At 41.7% G+C, this 15,647-nt stretch overlaps 1 protein-coding gene across 2 annotated transcripts in view; it reads right to left on the bottom strand.

Moving 5' to 3' along the window:
- ANO3 (anoctamin 3) overlaps positions 1-15,647 on the bottom strand; it is a 745,314-nt gene that overhangs the window by 167,701 nt on the left and 561,966 nt on the right. For both annotated transcript variants that reach the window (XM_069740331.1, XM_069740330.1), the window contains one exon: positions 12,909-12,969. In XM_069740331.1, coding sequence (XP_069596432.1) covers positions 12,909-12,969 — 61 coding nt within the window. The remainder of the gene's footprint in view (positions 1-12,908; positions 12,970-15,647) is intronic.

The following is a 15,647-nucleotide window of genomic DNA, read 5'->3' as shown; positions in this document are numbered from 1 at the left end:
TGCAGGTCGCTGTCCCTCAGGGCAGACATGGTTCTCTTTGGAATCTGCTCATTGTGGGTGAATCTGCAGGAGGCTTCCAATCTCTTGTAAAAAAAACACACCAAAATTAAAGGCTACTTTAGACTGACGTCTTTGCTGTGCCATTTCCATCTAAGGCACATGGCCTGCTTTTCTTCTATTAACTTCATATTCATGTTTGAAATTTGTTTCAATCACGTAGACAAACTTCAACTGTGCAGATGGTTATAAACAGCCTCGCACACTGATGCTATTGCCTAATATACTATAGGTACTCAGAGGATATACCTGAAAAGTAGGAAAAACATTAGTGCGCACTCTGGGGTCACGAATGTCTGATACTTGCCCCTAGGCCTCGTTCACACGTTGTGTATATGGTCAGCATTTTACCTCAGTATTTGTAAGCCAAAACCAGGAGTGGGACAGTCAGAGGAAAAGTATAATAGAAACATATGCACCACTTCTGTATTTATCACCCACTCCTGGTTTTGGTTTACAAATACTGAGGTAAAATACTGAGGTAAAATACTGACCATGACCAAATACTGAATGTGTGAACATGGCCTTAGTAATATACCCACCAGCTGCCATCTACTACTCCTCCCAACCTCGCTCCAGTTTCAATCCATCATCTTGTGGCCGCAGCTTCTAACTGACCGGAAATCAGTGGTAACGGTCAAAAGCTCTGTGTTGGTCTATGAGATCCTCGCTCTGGTTTCAGTCTGGCGCTCATAGACTTACACTGAGTAGTGAATTCAGGCTCACCTAGTAAATAGTGGAGAGATTCGGCAGGTCATAATCGCAGGAGACCAGCTGGAGCAGAGGAGAAGACGGCGGCTGGCGAGTATAATACTACTGGTAAACAACATGCATTAGTTATACCACTCTATCGGAGAAATAAAGCAAAAAACGGAGTGGTGCTTTAAAGCAGTTGCCTAACATAAAAAAAAAAAAAAAAAAAAAAAAAGAAGATTTTAGGGTAAAAAGGCAAAGATTATTCATGATGATTTAATCTCCCAATGCTCCACTTCCCCAATGCCACCACTCTGATGGCCCCACTGGTCTCTGCAGGTGATCTTGTGCCCTCTATCTGTGGAATTTCAGCAGCCAATTACTGGATATTAGTCATATGGGTAGAAGGGAAGTGACTAGATGCAGGGAATGTATAGCTGCATGTGTAGCTTCAAATATTAGTCTGCTCTAACAGAACAAAGTAGAGCATTGTGGTGGGCTTCTGACATTTAGTGCCCTTTGCAGACTTCCTCTGCCCCACCTGGTTCATCCTGTTACATGCGCTACGATTACTCACTGTCACATAAATAGAAAGAATTTACAAATGAATATTAAGTACAGTGTATGTATATACAGTATATATATATATATATATATATATATGTATATATACAGTGGGGCAAAAAAGTATTTAGTCAGTCAGCAATAGTGCAAGTTCCACCACTTAAAAAGATGAGAGGCGTCTGTAATTTACATCATAGGTAGACCTCAACTATGGGAGACAGACTGAGAAAAAAAATCCAGAAAATCACATTGTCTGTTTTTTTAACATTTTATTTGCATATTATGGTGGAAAATAAGTATTTGGTCAGAAACAAAATTTCATCTCAATACTTTGTAATATATCCTTTGTTGGCAATGACAGAGGTCAAACGTTTTCTATAAGTCTTCACAAGGTTGCCACACACTGTTGTTGGTATGTTGGCCCATTGCTCCATGCAGATCTCCTCTAGAGCAGTGATGTTTTTGGCTTTTCGCTTGGCAACACGGACTTTCAACTCCCTCCAAAGGTTTTCTATAGGGTTGAGATCTGGAGACTGGCTAGGCCACTCCAGGACCTTGAAATGCTTCTTACGAAGCCACTCCTTCGTTGCCCTGGCAGTGTGCTTTGGATCATTGTCATGTTGAAAGACCCAGCCACGTTTCATCTTCAATGCCCTTGCTGATGGAAGGAGGTTTGCACTCAAAATCTCACGATATATGGCCCCATTCATTCTTTCATGTACCCGGATCAGTCGTCCTGGCCCCTTTGCAGAGAAACAGCCCCAAAGCATGATGTTTCCACCACCATGCTTTACAGTAGGTATGGTGTTTGATGGATGCAACTCAGTATTCTTTTTCCTCCAAACACGACAAGTTGTGTTTCTATCAAACAGTTCCAGTTTGGTTTCATCAGACCATAGGACATTCTCCCAAAACTCCTCTGGATCATCCAAATGCTCTCTAGCAAACTTCAGACGGACCCGGACATGTACTGGCTTAAGCAGTGGGACACGTCTGGCACTGCAGGATCTGAGTCCATGGTGGCGTAGTGTGTTACTTATGGTAGGCCTTGTTACATTGGTCCCAGCTCTCTGCAGTTCATTCACCAGGTCCCCCCGCGTGGTTCTGGGATTTTTGCTCACCGTTCTTGTGATCATTCTGACCCCACGGGGTGGGATTTTGCGTGGAGCCCCAGATCGAGGGAGATTATCAGTGACCTTGTATGTCTTCCATTTTCTAATTATTGCTCCCACTGTTGATTTCTTCACTCCAAGCTGGTTGGCTATAGCAGATTCAGTCTTCCCAGCCTGGTGCAGGGCTACAATTTTGTTTCTGGTGTCCTTTGACAGCTCTTTGGTCTTCACCATAGTGGAGTTTGGAGTCAGACTGTTTGAGGGTGTGCACAGGTGTCTTTTTATACTGATAACAAGTTTAAACAGGTGCCATTACTACAGGTAATGAGTGGAGGAAAGAGGAGACTCTTAAAGAAGAAGTTACAGGTCTGTGAGAGCCAGAAATCTTGATTGTTTGTTTCTGACCAAATACTTATTTTCCACCATAATATGCAAATAAAATGTTAAAAAAACAGACAATGTGATTTTCTGGATTTTTTTTTCTCAGTTTGTCTCCCATAGTTGAGGTCTACCTATGATGTAAATTACAGACGCCTCTCATCTTTTTAAGTGGTGGAACTTGCACTATTGCTGACTGACTAAATACTTTTTTGCCCCACTGTATATATACACTATATTCACGCATGTATGTATACACACTAATTTTCAAGAGTTGCGCTCATCTCACAGACCTACATACATATGTCACCAATGCTAAGCAATAAATCCATCCATTCTGGTAGGCCACCGTGCCATCCAAATATTGCACTCTATATAGAGACGCCATATGAAATACAGAGCAGCGCCCTCCACCACAATCCAGGTAGGTGAGATATTCCTCCTTCAGCTGCCTTGACCTTGTCATTCCCTTCAAGAATTTCTGACACGGGAAGAAAATGATTTCTTATCAAAAGTCTTATTTGAAGTAGATAGAAAAGGCGACATGGATTTTTGTTACTTATGATGTGATTGTATTCTGTGCTAAAACTGAAAACTAGAATAAGGTCAAGGAAATAAGAGCATTCAGAAGGACTCCAAAAAAATCTATGGTGTACTTCACTGTTACTGCGTGGCCGAAATGAGATCAGTAATTATAACTATTCAGCCCCAAGCCACAACCAGGAACAGAATGTAATAGACACACCTATACCAGGAAGGTACATAGAAATCATGGGGCCCAATAGAAAATGTCCTAATGTCCTTAATTCCGCAGCCTTTATTCCCCAAAATAAATATTTGGCAGAAAAGAAAGATCATGGTGCATAACTCCCAACTTTTAAAGACCGGGCGAGTCACATGTATTGCACCGCCTACACTGTAATGTGACCTCTAAAGAAGCCCCTTAATTTGATACCGCCACAGTGAATTAAACCACAGTAGCTACACATCCATAGTATGATGAGCCCACAATGGCCCCAGCAAAGTATGATGCATCCACAGTGCGCCCAGCACAGTATGATGTTGCCACAATGCCTACTACACAGCATGATCTCCCCATAGTTCGCCCTCACCCATTATATAATCCATACAGTGAAACCCAGCCAAAAATATTATGCCCCCCAAATTCCTCCACACATATTACCTCTCCACACTACAGTATCCCCAAAGCCACCCCACAATATCATGGCTCTATAGTGATTGATTCCCCGCCACTGTATGATTGCTCAATAACACCCTTAACACAATTTCAAGACAACCACACACACAATAGGATGGCTCCCATACAATATGTTGGCCCCCAAATAATGTGATTTTCCCACAGGCTTCAAACAATATAATGACCTTAGGTCAAATTTTGATAACCTGACAGCGACACTCCCCATAAAAATGATGGCTCCAGAGCCTCACAGACAGTATGATAGCTCCCATAGGTTACGATGACCATCACCATTCCCTACACAGTCCCCAGATGTGGGGGAAGTAGCCTGAGATTCTAGTGCCGTCATTGCACCTGGTGCTCTGAGACACAGAAGCACAGGCTGAATGTAAGATGGTTCCCAGTCCCTCCATTGTATTCAATGAAATCTGCATCCTCCAAAGTATGCAGGTATCATTGAAATTGTGATATCGGGCTGAGAGGCCACACAATAGCCTTGTGGTCTGCCACTAGCAGTATGCCAATCATCTATATCCTTACTGATTACAATTATTTTTATTTTTATATACATTTCATGGTGTTTCCTCCCAAAAAATAGCAAGCAAAAGTAAAGAAAGTATATGATAGTTATTAAAAAGGTTTTCTGGTATTAGAAAAAATAAAGCAAAAATGGGTCCAGCTCAAGGTAATAGATATCTTAGGGTGTTCGGAGCACAGGAAACGCTACGCCAAAGCATGAAACAACCACAAAACGGGAGAAAATCCAGCTCAATTAAGTTGTGAACAAAGTTTTTTCTTTAATCATTTAAAGTGCTCAGTAGAGGATAAAACAGAATCAGCATTGTAAGATACATGATATGTGACATCGATGAGTTTCAGGTGACTGCGCACCCTTAATCATGAGGTTCAACATTTTAGTGAGTAACTCTTTTTATACCAATTTCCGGTGAAAACACGTTGAGCTGGATTTTCTCCTCTTTTGTGATTAGAAAAAAATAGTCTACTTTAGTCTCTTGGAGATATGGCTATTTTCATTTTTTTTCCTTTATTTTTTTACTTCTCATGTTTTAAGAACTTTTATTATTTTTCAGTCTACCTAGTCATATGTAGGATTGAATTTTGTCTGGAATGTACTAAAAATAGGGAAAAATTCCAGAAGAGTGAAAAAAACAAACAAACAAAAAACACTTTGACAATTTTTAGCGACCCTCTGTGTGCAAAGATATTGCAGATTTTGTCTTGGCCTGTCCATCCTTTGCCCATAGTAAGACTCCAAAACAGCTTCCATTTGATCAGTTACTTCCTCTGCCTGAACCATCAGCTACCTGGCAGCACATTGCGATGGGCTTCATTACCAATCGATCTACCAGTCTCGGACGGAAGTACCACCATTTGGGTAGTCGTGGACCTCTTTTCAAAGAAGGCCAACTTCACTACATTATCCTTTCACCCTTTTGCTCCTGTGCTTGCTGAAATGTTTATCCAGCATATCTTCTGTCTTCACTGTTTACTTCTCCATATAGTCTCTGGCTGTAGTCCTCAAGCTCTCCTGCACCTTCCTGCATATCTTATAGATGTCCCAAAGATTTGAGAAATAAATGATATTCTATTTTAAAGGATTGGCTCCTTTGGATTCAGGTAAAGACTGTTTTGCTATATGTTTGAGCAATAGCACCACGATCTTTTGAAATGTTGAATAGGCTCATAAAAGGGACAAGGTTACACACATGGTTTTTTCTTTGGTTGGTGCCACGGTTCTCATCTTGTAATCTTATTTAAGGCAACTCCACATGTTGGGAGGTGCCTGAGCAATGTGTTCACTCTGCTTGTCTGCATGCTTGCTAATTCTCAGGTCACTTGTTTTAGTATAGCTGTCTGTGCCTACCTGTATACCTGCCTGGATCTATCGTGTCTGACTGTTTACCAGTGGTACCTGCTAACATCTGCTGTGCCTTATTGTATACCAGCCAAACGCGCCAGCACCTGCCATGTTTACCTGCAAACCAGCCATATATGCCAGTACTTGCTGTTTCTTTCTGTATACCACCAGTGCATGCCAGTACCTGCTGTGCCTTCCAGTATACCAGCCATGCCGGCAAGCATCTGCCATTACTGTATACCTCTGTTCCTGCCTGTACCAGTCAAGCCTTCCCATTCCTGGTGGTTACGAATTCCTTCCCCATTGGGGGTCAGCTGCCGTGTGTCCGAGGTCTGTCCTGGATTAGCACCTGTCATCCATCTGTAGCCAAATCTAACCACACCACCAGGGGCTCTAGTGAAGAGTCAGTTGTTCGCTTAGTCACACCTCTCCAGGCTCTCCTTTGTTCACAGCACAGTGGTTTCACTACCACAGATGTTACATCTGTCCAAACTACCACAATTAGCTGAACACGCCATTGAAGTGTCCTTTATGGAAGAGCTCCAGAAAAAAAGCCTTTACTTAACACAAGAATTGTAAGACTCATTCTGCATTTGCTAAAATACATGTGGGAGACTTCCCAAATAGATGGAGGAAGATGTTGTGGTCAGATGAGATTGAAACTGCACTTTTTGGCAACCAAGGTGAACTATGTCTGTGGCCAAACCAGCACAGCTCATCATCCCAAAACACCATCCCATAACGAAACATTGTGGTGGCAGCATCATGATGTGGAGAAGTTTTTCTGCAGCAGGGATAGGGAAAAATGGTCTGAGTAGAGGGAAGATGAATGGCTCGAAATACAGTGATATTCTTGAGCAAAACCTTTTTGTTTGTCAGTGATTTGAGACTGGTATGGAGGTTCTCCTATCCGAAAGACAATGACCCATAGTATACTGCTAAAGCAACACTCGAGTGGTTTAAGGGGAAATGTGTAAATGTTTTGGAGTGGCCTAGCCAAAGCCCAGATCTTAATTTAATTGAGAATCTGTGGTTAGACTTGAAAATTGCTGTTCACAAGAGGATATCATCTAACTTGCAGGAGCTAGAGCAGTTTTGCCTTGAGAAAGCTCATAAAGACTTATCCAAAGAGACTTGCAGCTGTAATTTCCTCAATAGGAGGCTCTACAAAGTACTGACTTTGGGGGTGAATAGTTATGCACACTGGAGTTTTCAGTTATTTTGTCTTATTTGTTGCTTGCTTCACAATTAAAAGGAAATCAAATGTTCACAGTTGTAGTCATGCTCTTTACATGAACTGATGCAAAGCCTCAAAAAACCCTGTAAAACTCCTGGAAGTGAGGTAGCAAACACAAAAAAATTCCAAGGTAGGCTAATACTTTCGCAAGCCACTGTACGTTTCATTGATGTTATCATGAATTCACAGATATACTGCTCTAAGGTGAAAGAGAAGATGCTCCCATAACTCCATGTCCTTGATAGACAAGCACTTTACCAACATGGCAATGATCCAAAACACACATCTATGGCCACTGTTACATTTCTGAAGAACAAGGTGAAAGCGATTCAATAGCCAAGGAATGTGCACTTGCCCTATGAACTCTGTCCTATCTCTCCCTGGACTCAGCCTCATGTTTCCATGAACTTTGTCCCAAGGGACTGTAAGCCTGACACATAGGCGGCATTGTGCAAATAAAAAGCACTGTCGTTCATGAAAGGGGGAATGGAGAAAACGGACTACCCAATGTTCCAGCCGTGTAAGGACGATATAGACTGTGTCCTTGCTATAGGACCAATAGTTGGGGAAGGGGGATGGATTGCCCTATGTCTCTACCTGGCTGAAGGTAATGGACTGTGCTCATAGACTAATGTGCCATTGTTGTGTGTGATTAAGGCCATTATTTTTTAAAAAAAGGCACTTGGACATTGAGTGACATCAGTTTTACTGTTCTAACAGAAAGAACTAAATAATGAACACAAGAGTGATTCAACTGAAACTAGACTTTGGGTGCTTGGCCAGCAAGAATTTGTGAAACTTAAGAAATGTGCAGAAGGAAAAGGTTGTGTATGCCCATGGACTGTTGGGCAGTTGTTGTTATGTTGGCCTATGGGCCCAAAGAACTAGAACTCTATTTTAGGGTCAGTGCCCATCTGGTAAGAGACATTACATATCTCTGGAGGAAGAGATCATTCATTTTATGTGGGTTTTATGTGTTGTATTCTTGTCTTCTGGACTCCGGAATGGTCGAGGTTGACCATATTCAAAGAGGGTAGGAATGTTAGAGTGGTGGACTGTACTGTCACGTTCCTACCCCTGAAGACAACTATAGCGTTGCACTGCGTATTACAATGTGAATGGTGTCATGTGGTTTTACATATCATCTGTTGTCATTTAAACTATAAGATAACTGATAAAATGCATAAGGTACAGTGGCATGTCAAAATTTTGGTACAACTGGTCACAATTATTGTTATTGTGAACAGTTAAGCACGTAGAAGAGATAAAATTATCTCTAAAAGGACAAAAGTTAAAGATGACACATTTCCTTTGTATTTTTGGCAAAAATATATATATTCATCTTTTACATTTTAAAAATTACATAAAGGAAAATTGGAACCCTGCATGGTTAGCACATAGTAGCATCCCCTTTTGAAAGAATTGCAGCTTGTAGCCAGCCAATTCTTAATTTAGAGATTTTTAACCACTCTTTCTTGGAAAATGTTTCCTGTTCTATGAAAATCCTGGGTCGACTTGCATGCACTGCTATTTTGAGGTCTCAACACAGATTTACAATGATGTTCAGATCAAGGGACTGTGAGGGCCATTATAAAACTTTCATCTTGTGGCCTTTTTTAGGATCATTATCCATTTGTAGAAGCAACCATTTTTTTAACTTCAGCCTTTTTTCAGATGCTTTTATGTTTGCATCAAGAATTTATTGAATCAATAATTCCCTCTACCCATGAAATGTTCCCCATGCCATTGGCTGCAACACAAACCCAAAGCATGATCGATCCACCCCCATGCTTAATGGTGGGTGAGATGTTATTTTCCTAAAATTCTTTGCCCCTTTTTCTCCACACATACCTTTGATCATTTTGGCCAAAGAGTTCTAATTTATAAAGGTGAGAAATTTGCATCACCTGGCCTATCCTAACAATGATATTGAACAAGCGATAACCGTAAACAGGCTAATTAAGGACTGAGACCTTAGTCAAAGTTATCTGAGCACACAAACCTCCAAGGCTGCCCAAACCGTTGCATCAGCCCATTTTCCCTTTTGTAACGAAATGAAAAAAATTACAGTGCCATCTTAATTAATTAATTAATTTTAGGCCTTTTAGAGATCATTTCACCTTCAACTTGCTTAACTGTTCACAATAACAGTAAGTTTGATCAGGGGTGCCCTAACTTTTACATGCCACTGCAGTGACCATAGGATAAGATAGACTTTAGTAATCAGTATAAACGTGATATGTTTAATGTGTGCAAATGTAATGCACAATGTTTCTAAAAGTATATCTGTCAGCTGTCAGCTGCAGATGTAGGGAAAAACATAGTTAAGTTTCGGGACTAGTCCATAGTGGGAGGGGCAAGTCTTAGTAGAAAGGGACTGCTTCCTGATAAATGTTCAGATAGGGAAGTACAGTAAGCAATGCCGAGTTTAAGGGCAGCGGGCGCTAGTGCCAGCAAAAATCTATTGTTTTAGGCAGGGTGAGGCCTTACTGTGATCCCTTGCGGACATTCCTGCAACATCCGGAGCTTAAGGCTCAGTACAGTAACTAGGAAGAGTGCTTTATCCTCTGGCATACAAGGGACGATGGACGCAGAACCACATGAACATGAAGGGAAGGTAATAGATCCCAGGTGCACTGTGGGACTGGACAGGAAATCCATGGGGATGACCGAGCCAGTAAATGTAAGGATAGTCCGGCAGGAATGGAGAGTAATGCTGAAGACGCACTATATTAAGGAAACAAGGACTAAGACGTGTTGTGTCCAATTCTGCGTGTTACAATATGATGAACTTAAACTGTCCAGTAAATTTCTGCTTGTTAAAATGTACTGCGTGTCCCCTAAGTTATGGGTGGCGTCTCTTGGAGATGGAGACCTGGAGAAAGCAAAGACCTGTGGCCTACAAGTAAGTGTGATGCACCCTAAACCTGGTAGCACATTGGGATTGGGCCACTGTTTTTCTGCAAAGTGCCAGGGTGTTCTGGAGTGGCAGCAACTCATATACGTCTACTGCCTTCAGTCAATTTGCAAGGGCAATGAACCTTTCCATGCTGCACGCTCAGGTTTTACTAGGAGCTCCAGCCTTCTGAACATCCCCCTCCAGCATATGGGAGTCTTTGATTAATTGTTCGATGAATAACACCAGCGCTATATAGGGGTCATTATGGCTACAGACTCCAGAATGATACAGTGTGTAACATTTATGCTGGCATCACAGCATGGCCCTCCTCCTTCCTTCAAGCAAGGATTCCAACATACTCACCACCCCAGGTTAGAGCTAGTGCATGCGCACCCACACCTATTCTTAAAAAGGCAGTGCACACCTGCATAGATGCCTCCAGCCAATAGGTTGGAGGCATCTAAGCAGAGTGCCTGAGCAATGTGGTTCATTAGTGTGTTAGTGTGCAACTAGTGAGTTGCCAGGTTCCTGTCCTTTTACCAGGGCTCAAACCTGAAACCCTGGTCCTTATGTGGCCAGGGTCCGAACTTGAGCCTTGATCCTTATGTGGCTAGTTCCTGAACCTACTCCCCTGGTCTGTTTGTGGCCAGCACTTTAACTTAAACCCCTAGTCCTTGCATGGCTAAGGGCCTGGGCCAGCTCCCCTGGTACATGTGTGGCCAATGCCTGAACCCAAACCCCTGGTCTTCATGTGGCAGGTGCTTAAATCTGCTCCCCTAGTCCTTGTGTGGCCAGAGTTTGAACTTGAATCCCTGGTCCATTTCTGGAGATACCTGAACCCTGAAACCACATTGGCAGTATGTGAATCTGAGACCACTTCGATAGTATCTGAACCTTTAGTGCGAGAACCTGTTGGAGCCTGTTCCAGGACCTGAATCTAGCCCTGTCTGTAACTCTGTGTCAGGTTCCATTCTATGTGTAGGTCCATGAACTACTTGTGCCACCTGTGGGCATGACACAGTGATACAGTATATTATTTTGGCTCATAATGCAGTTCAATTATATTTTCTTGGATTTATACCTTTTTTAAGGGAAAAACAAGATCTGAATAATAGGACTGAACAGGGATACCCAGCTAGGTAGACTTTCCTGATTATGCAGTCATGTCATTTTACGATGGTGTTTTGGGGTCCATTTTCTAGGCTGGACATTATCTATGCTTGGAATGAAGCTTGAAATAATTTCCGATGACATCTGATAATCCAGAACGTGTAGTAGATGCAGATCATGCTGAATTATAACAGTTATTTGCATAATGCATCTTCGCTTAACGTTTATGAGGTCACCTTACCTGTGACTGATTTCCTATTATATGAATCACCCCTTCCTTAAAGGGAGTGATATGGAAAACTGTTCTCTATTAAGGAATTTCTCTATCTCGTAATGTAGGCCAGGGTCACCTGCAAAGTTACACAACTTATTTTATTAGGGCGAGATCCTGGGATCTGAAATGATTTTCAGCTGCAAAATTCTTTAACCAGTTAAATGATTATTCCCAACTGGGCAAGTTATCTCCTACCCAAGATAAAGCCAGTCTGACCACTGGGACCTCTAACAATTATGACGACTTGCCTAGTTAGTAATAACCTGTTAATACCTTATACTGACCCAGTTTATCTCTTCTCTGCATCTTATTACTGTCTTGTCTTCATACAGTATTTTTTCTTTTACTACAAAAGTGCTTTAAATCCAAGTAGCGCCAACATGGAACAGCAGAGTGCGCCAATGTAGACAAATTCTGTTACCAGTAAACAGGAATCCAGCACTTGATGTAATGATGCATAAAGATGATGGGGGTGGTTGTGCATTAACAATACACTGTCCAATGTTTCCAATGAAAATCTTCCTTGCCCTGTTTGGTGTAGTCTCTCCTGATGTTAAACTACCACTCCCACCATACCCAGACAGTCACTTGACAGGGAATGCTGGAAGTTGTAGTTTTACCACAGCTGGGTGCTGAAGGTTGCTAATCAGATGAAGTTTCCTTTGTCCAGTGCGATCGATTAGCAGAATAGGCGATAACTTACTGATCAGTGTGATCCGCTCTAATCTATAAAACGGGGAATTTTTTCTTCCGACAAGGACATTTTATCCCTGTTAGAAAATGGGAAAATGGGGCGGAAGGTCAGATGCCCGACCACCGCAACATTTACTCTCTAAGTGGTTGCCAAAAAAAGTCCCATGTGGAATGAATGGAGCGGCGGATAATCATACACACTGTTGCTCCATTCTAACAGTTCTGATAATCGTTGCAGGTCCCAGTGGTTGGAGTCCCACCAATCAACAAGTTATCACTGAACAATCCCTTTAAATCATACAACAACATAGTATGAGCCAGTCACAGACATATAAACTGGAAATAAATGAGGATCTCTGAGGTCATACTATTATACATTTATGGCACATCATTAAAGGGGTGGTTCAGGCTTAGGCTACAAGTCTGTAGTGACTCTAGGTGACTGCAGACTTGTGAATCGTCACAGCGTGCACAGCTATAAGATTCTCCAGTGTCATTACCAGGGGTAGGCAGAAATGCCACATTCCGACTAGTCGTGTCCATCCTCACTTAATTTGCTTACATTGAGGAAGACCACAAACGTTTAGTCGGCATGTGACCACATGTCTGCAAATTGCATACTTGCTACGATGCGCCCACTCCCTACACCAGCAGCGGAGAATCCTGATAGCATTCACACTGTGCTATGTGAGGATTCACAAGTCTGCAGTCCCATAGAATAACTACAGATTAGTACCCCAAGCCTGGACCCCCCCTTTAGTGATGTCATCACTTTATGAAATAGGAAAACTCCTTTAACAGAAAACAGACTTACCCCATATTGCCATGAATATAGCAAAGAACACTGTGCCTCCATTATCGAATAAGTGAGTGACCTGAGAATAGAAAAGCACAACTGTCACTAGCACAATAATTCCCAGCATCCTCAGTGGCCACATACATTTCTGTACTGAAAGTGTGACAGAAAATTCTAAATATGTCATTTCATTTCCCGACGGTGACTTGTAAGTACAGTACGTTCATGCTGCACAGATTTCTACTTTATAATAATACACAGTTTGTCCCAGCCAGACCTGAAAGTAATTACAAGGTGCAATTTGGTCTAAAAGTTTAATAACAGCATTTCACAATAGCAAATTCTATAGAACGGATATCCCAAAATAATTAGTTCTGTACCCAAGCACCTCATGTATAAACTTACGTGTTGTCACCAATAATATTCCATGTCAGCTTGCACTTAATTAAAGGTGTGGTCCGAATGTTACATTTTTTTAAATCCTAAATGTATGTGTCTATTATAGTAATCTAACTGCTTTTCTAATTTAGTTTAATTAAAAAGCCCCTATGGTTCCCGCTCTACTTTATCCATCTGCTTCTTTTTACTTGCTTTATGTTTGATGATGCTTCATTTGAGAACCCCGAGAGGTCATCAGGAGGCATCTTTTCAATGCACAGTGACAGTGCACTCCTTCACCGGCTCTGATAAGAATTGATGAGCTGATAAGAGAGAGGACTGTCATTGCGAGTTATGAGTAGAAAACCCCATGAACAGAGACCACCCCGACCCCTGCAACTGACATCACTTGCGGGGACCGGACTGGTCTTTGCATTTCCTGCTCGCCGGGGAATCGTATTGCAATGCACATTGACAGTGTACGCTCTTGCTGACTCGTCACTTGTTATAATAGCCAGCGAGGGAGCGTAGTGTCACTATGCATTAAAAAGAATAGTCTAGAGGCAAGGGAGCTCGTACTGAGCATGCGTCAGATTTCACAACCAACGCATGCTTACTAGAACAGTGACTAGCCTAGCCCCTGAAGCTGATATCACTGGCTACACTTCATTTCAGGGTGGGGACAGATCCTGCGGCAGTGACTGCAGCCTCCGCTGCCTGATGACGTCTCTTTTCAGTATCCCAAGGAGGTAAGTAAAAAAATATATAAATAAAGCAGTCAGAGTACTGAGGAAATGGTAGGGAATTTTTAATTATAGTGTATTTAGACATTTAGGATTAAAAGACATGTTAGTTTTGGACCACACCTTTAAAGATTGATTTGGGAGCCATGGATAGACTCTGTTTTCTGCATGTGTTAATTCTTAGTTCCGTCTGCTTCTAGAAAATCTACAGCATTCTATGACTCCACCTTTTCAGAATAAAGAATGGCAAATCTACTTGTTTGATGTTCATGCATAACTAAGCAGAAGGAAGTCCGGCACATCCATCCATTGGTAATATTTAATAAATGAGTCTGCCAGCTGGTGATGGCACCCACTGTTCACCATCATAAGCAGCGGATTGCATCATTAGCAGCATTGGTGAGCTTCTCCTTCCCGCTTTCTTCTATGCAGGACCATTAGTGAAGTGTGATGCATCACTGCAAAACTAGAAGATCTGACAACTACTGATTGAGCTGCTATGAAATCTTTGCACGTTTGTAAAGTTTCAAAAACGCAAGAATTACAAAATTTAGGTTTTTTTTTTATGGCACTTGATGGTTACTGATTAGGCGCTAGATTTGATAACATCTTGGCGGTTCATTAGTGTATCAGTATAGAGGTTACTAGCGTAGGGCCAGGCCTAAAAGCTTGAGAACACACGGATTTCCCTTGTTTCTCATCTCCAAAATTTGGGAGACAAGGAGAAAAGGAATAGAGCAGAACACATTGTGCTCCATTGTTAACCAGATTCCTGTGGAAACTTTTTGATTTCCATCTGTATGTAAATTATCTGTAAGATATGTAAACTGGAGACTGGCTATAGGATTACTGAGCTTCTGGAGCAATGAAACGGCTGAAAAGAGCCGTCCTCAATATCTATGATCTGCTTTTCTGTGATCAAACCGCAGCTTGATGCTAGCAGAGTATAATGGTAACCCAATATCATTACTCATGAATCCAGTGCCCGTCTGCCTTACACAGATTGGTACATATCACACGCTCCTATTCTAAAACCACAACCTGCAATATGGAATTCAGTAGATTATCTGCCTCCATGAATAGGGCTGAGTTTCCACTAATTGCAACTAATAGTTCAAAGTTACTTTAGCTGACAGATAAGGAATCTGTCACATCAAAGAGAGCCAGCTTTCCTTCTGGTAATGTGCTACTGTAGATAAATGATATAGTCTGTTATGTTTCCTTATCCCATGAACACTCAGCTGAGAAAAATGTGCTTGTGCATGGTAGAGCGGTTTCCAGAATTATTGTTCAGGTGATCTAAGGTGTTTGTCCATTGCACTCCCTAAGTTTTGAAAGTAGCAAGCAAGGATATAACTGTAGGGGGAGCAGATGTTGCTGGTTAGGTTGCTCGTCAAAGTCTGGAGGCCAATAGGTTCAATTACTAAATATGAGGAGAACATGATTCATAGCAGATGTAGGACAACTCTAACTCCAGCTTAGAAGCTTTTGGGATTTAGTTGGCATCCGTGAGTACAAACAAAAATACACAAGTCATTTCCAACAGTCTCCTAAAAAATTCTGGTGTGTCCAAATATTTATACCCTTCATAAATGCCCCTATGACTGTAAACTGAAGGCTGCCAAGAGGAATAAAG

Source organism: Ranitomeya imitator, chromosome 9 (genome assembly GCF_032444005.1).
Source record: "Ranitomeya imitator isolate aRanImi1 chromosome 9, aRanImi1.pri, whole genome shotgun sequence".
Taxonomy (NCBI): domain Eukaryota; kingdom Metazoa; phylum Chordata; class Amphibia; order Anura; family Dendrobatidae; genus Ranitomeya; species Ranitomeya imitator.
Note: the sequence above shows the minus strand (reverse complement) of the source record. Positions and strands in the feature narration are given on the sequence as shown.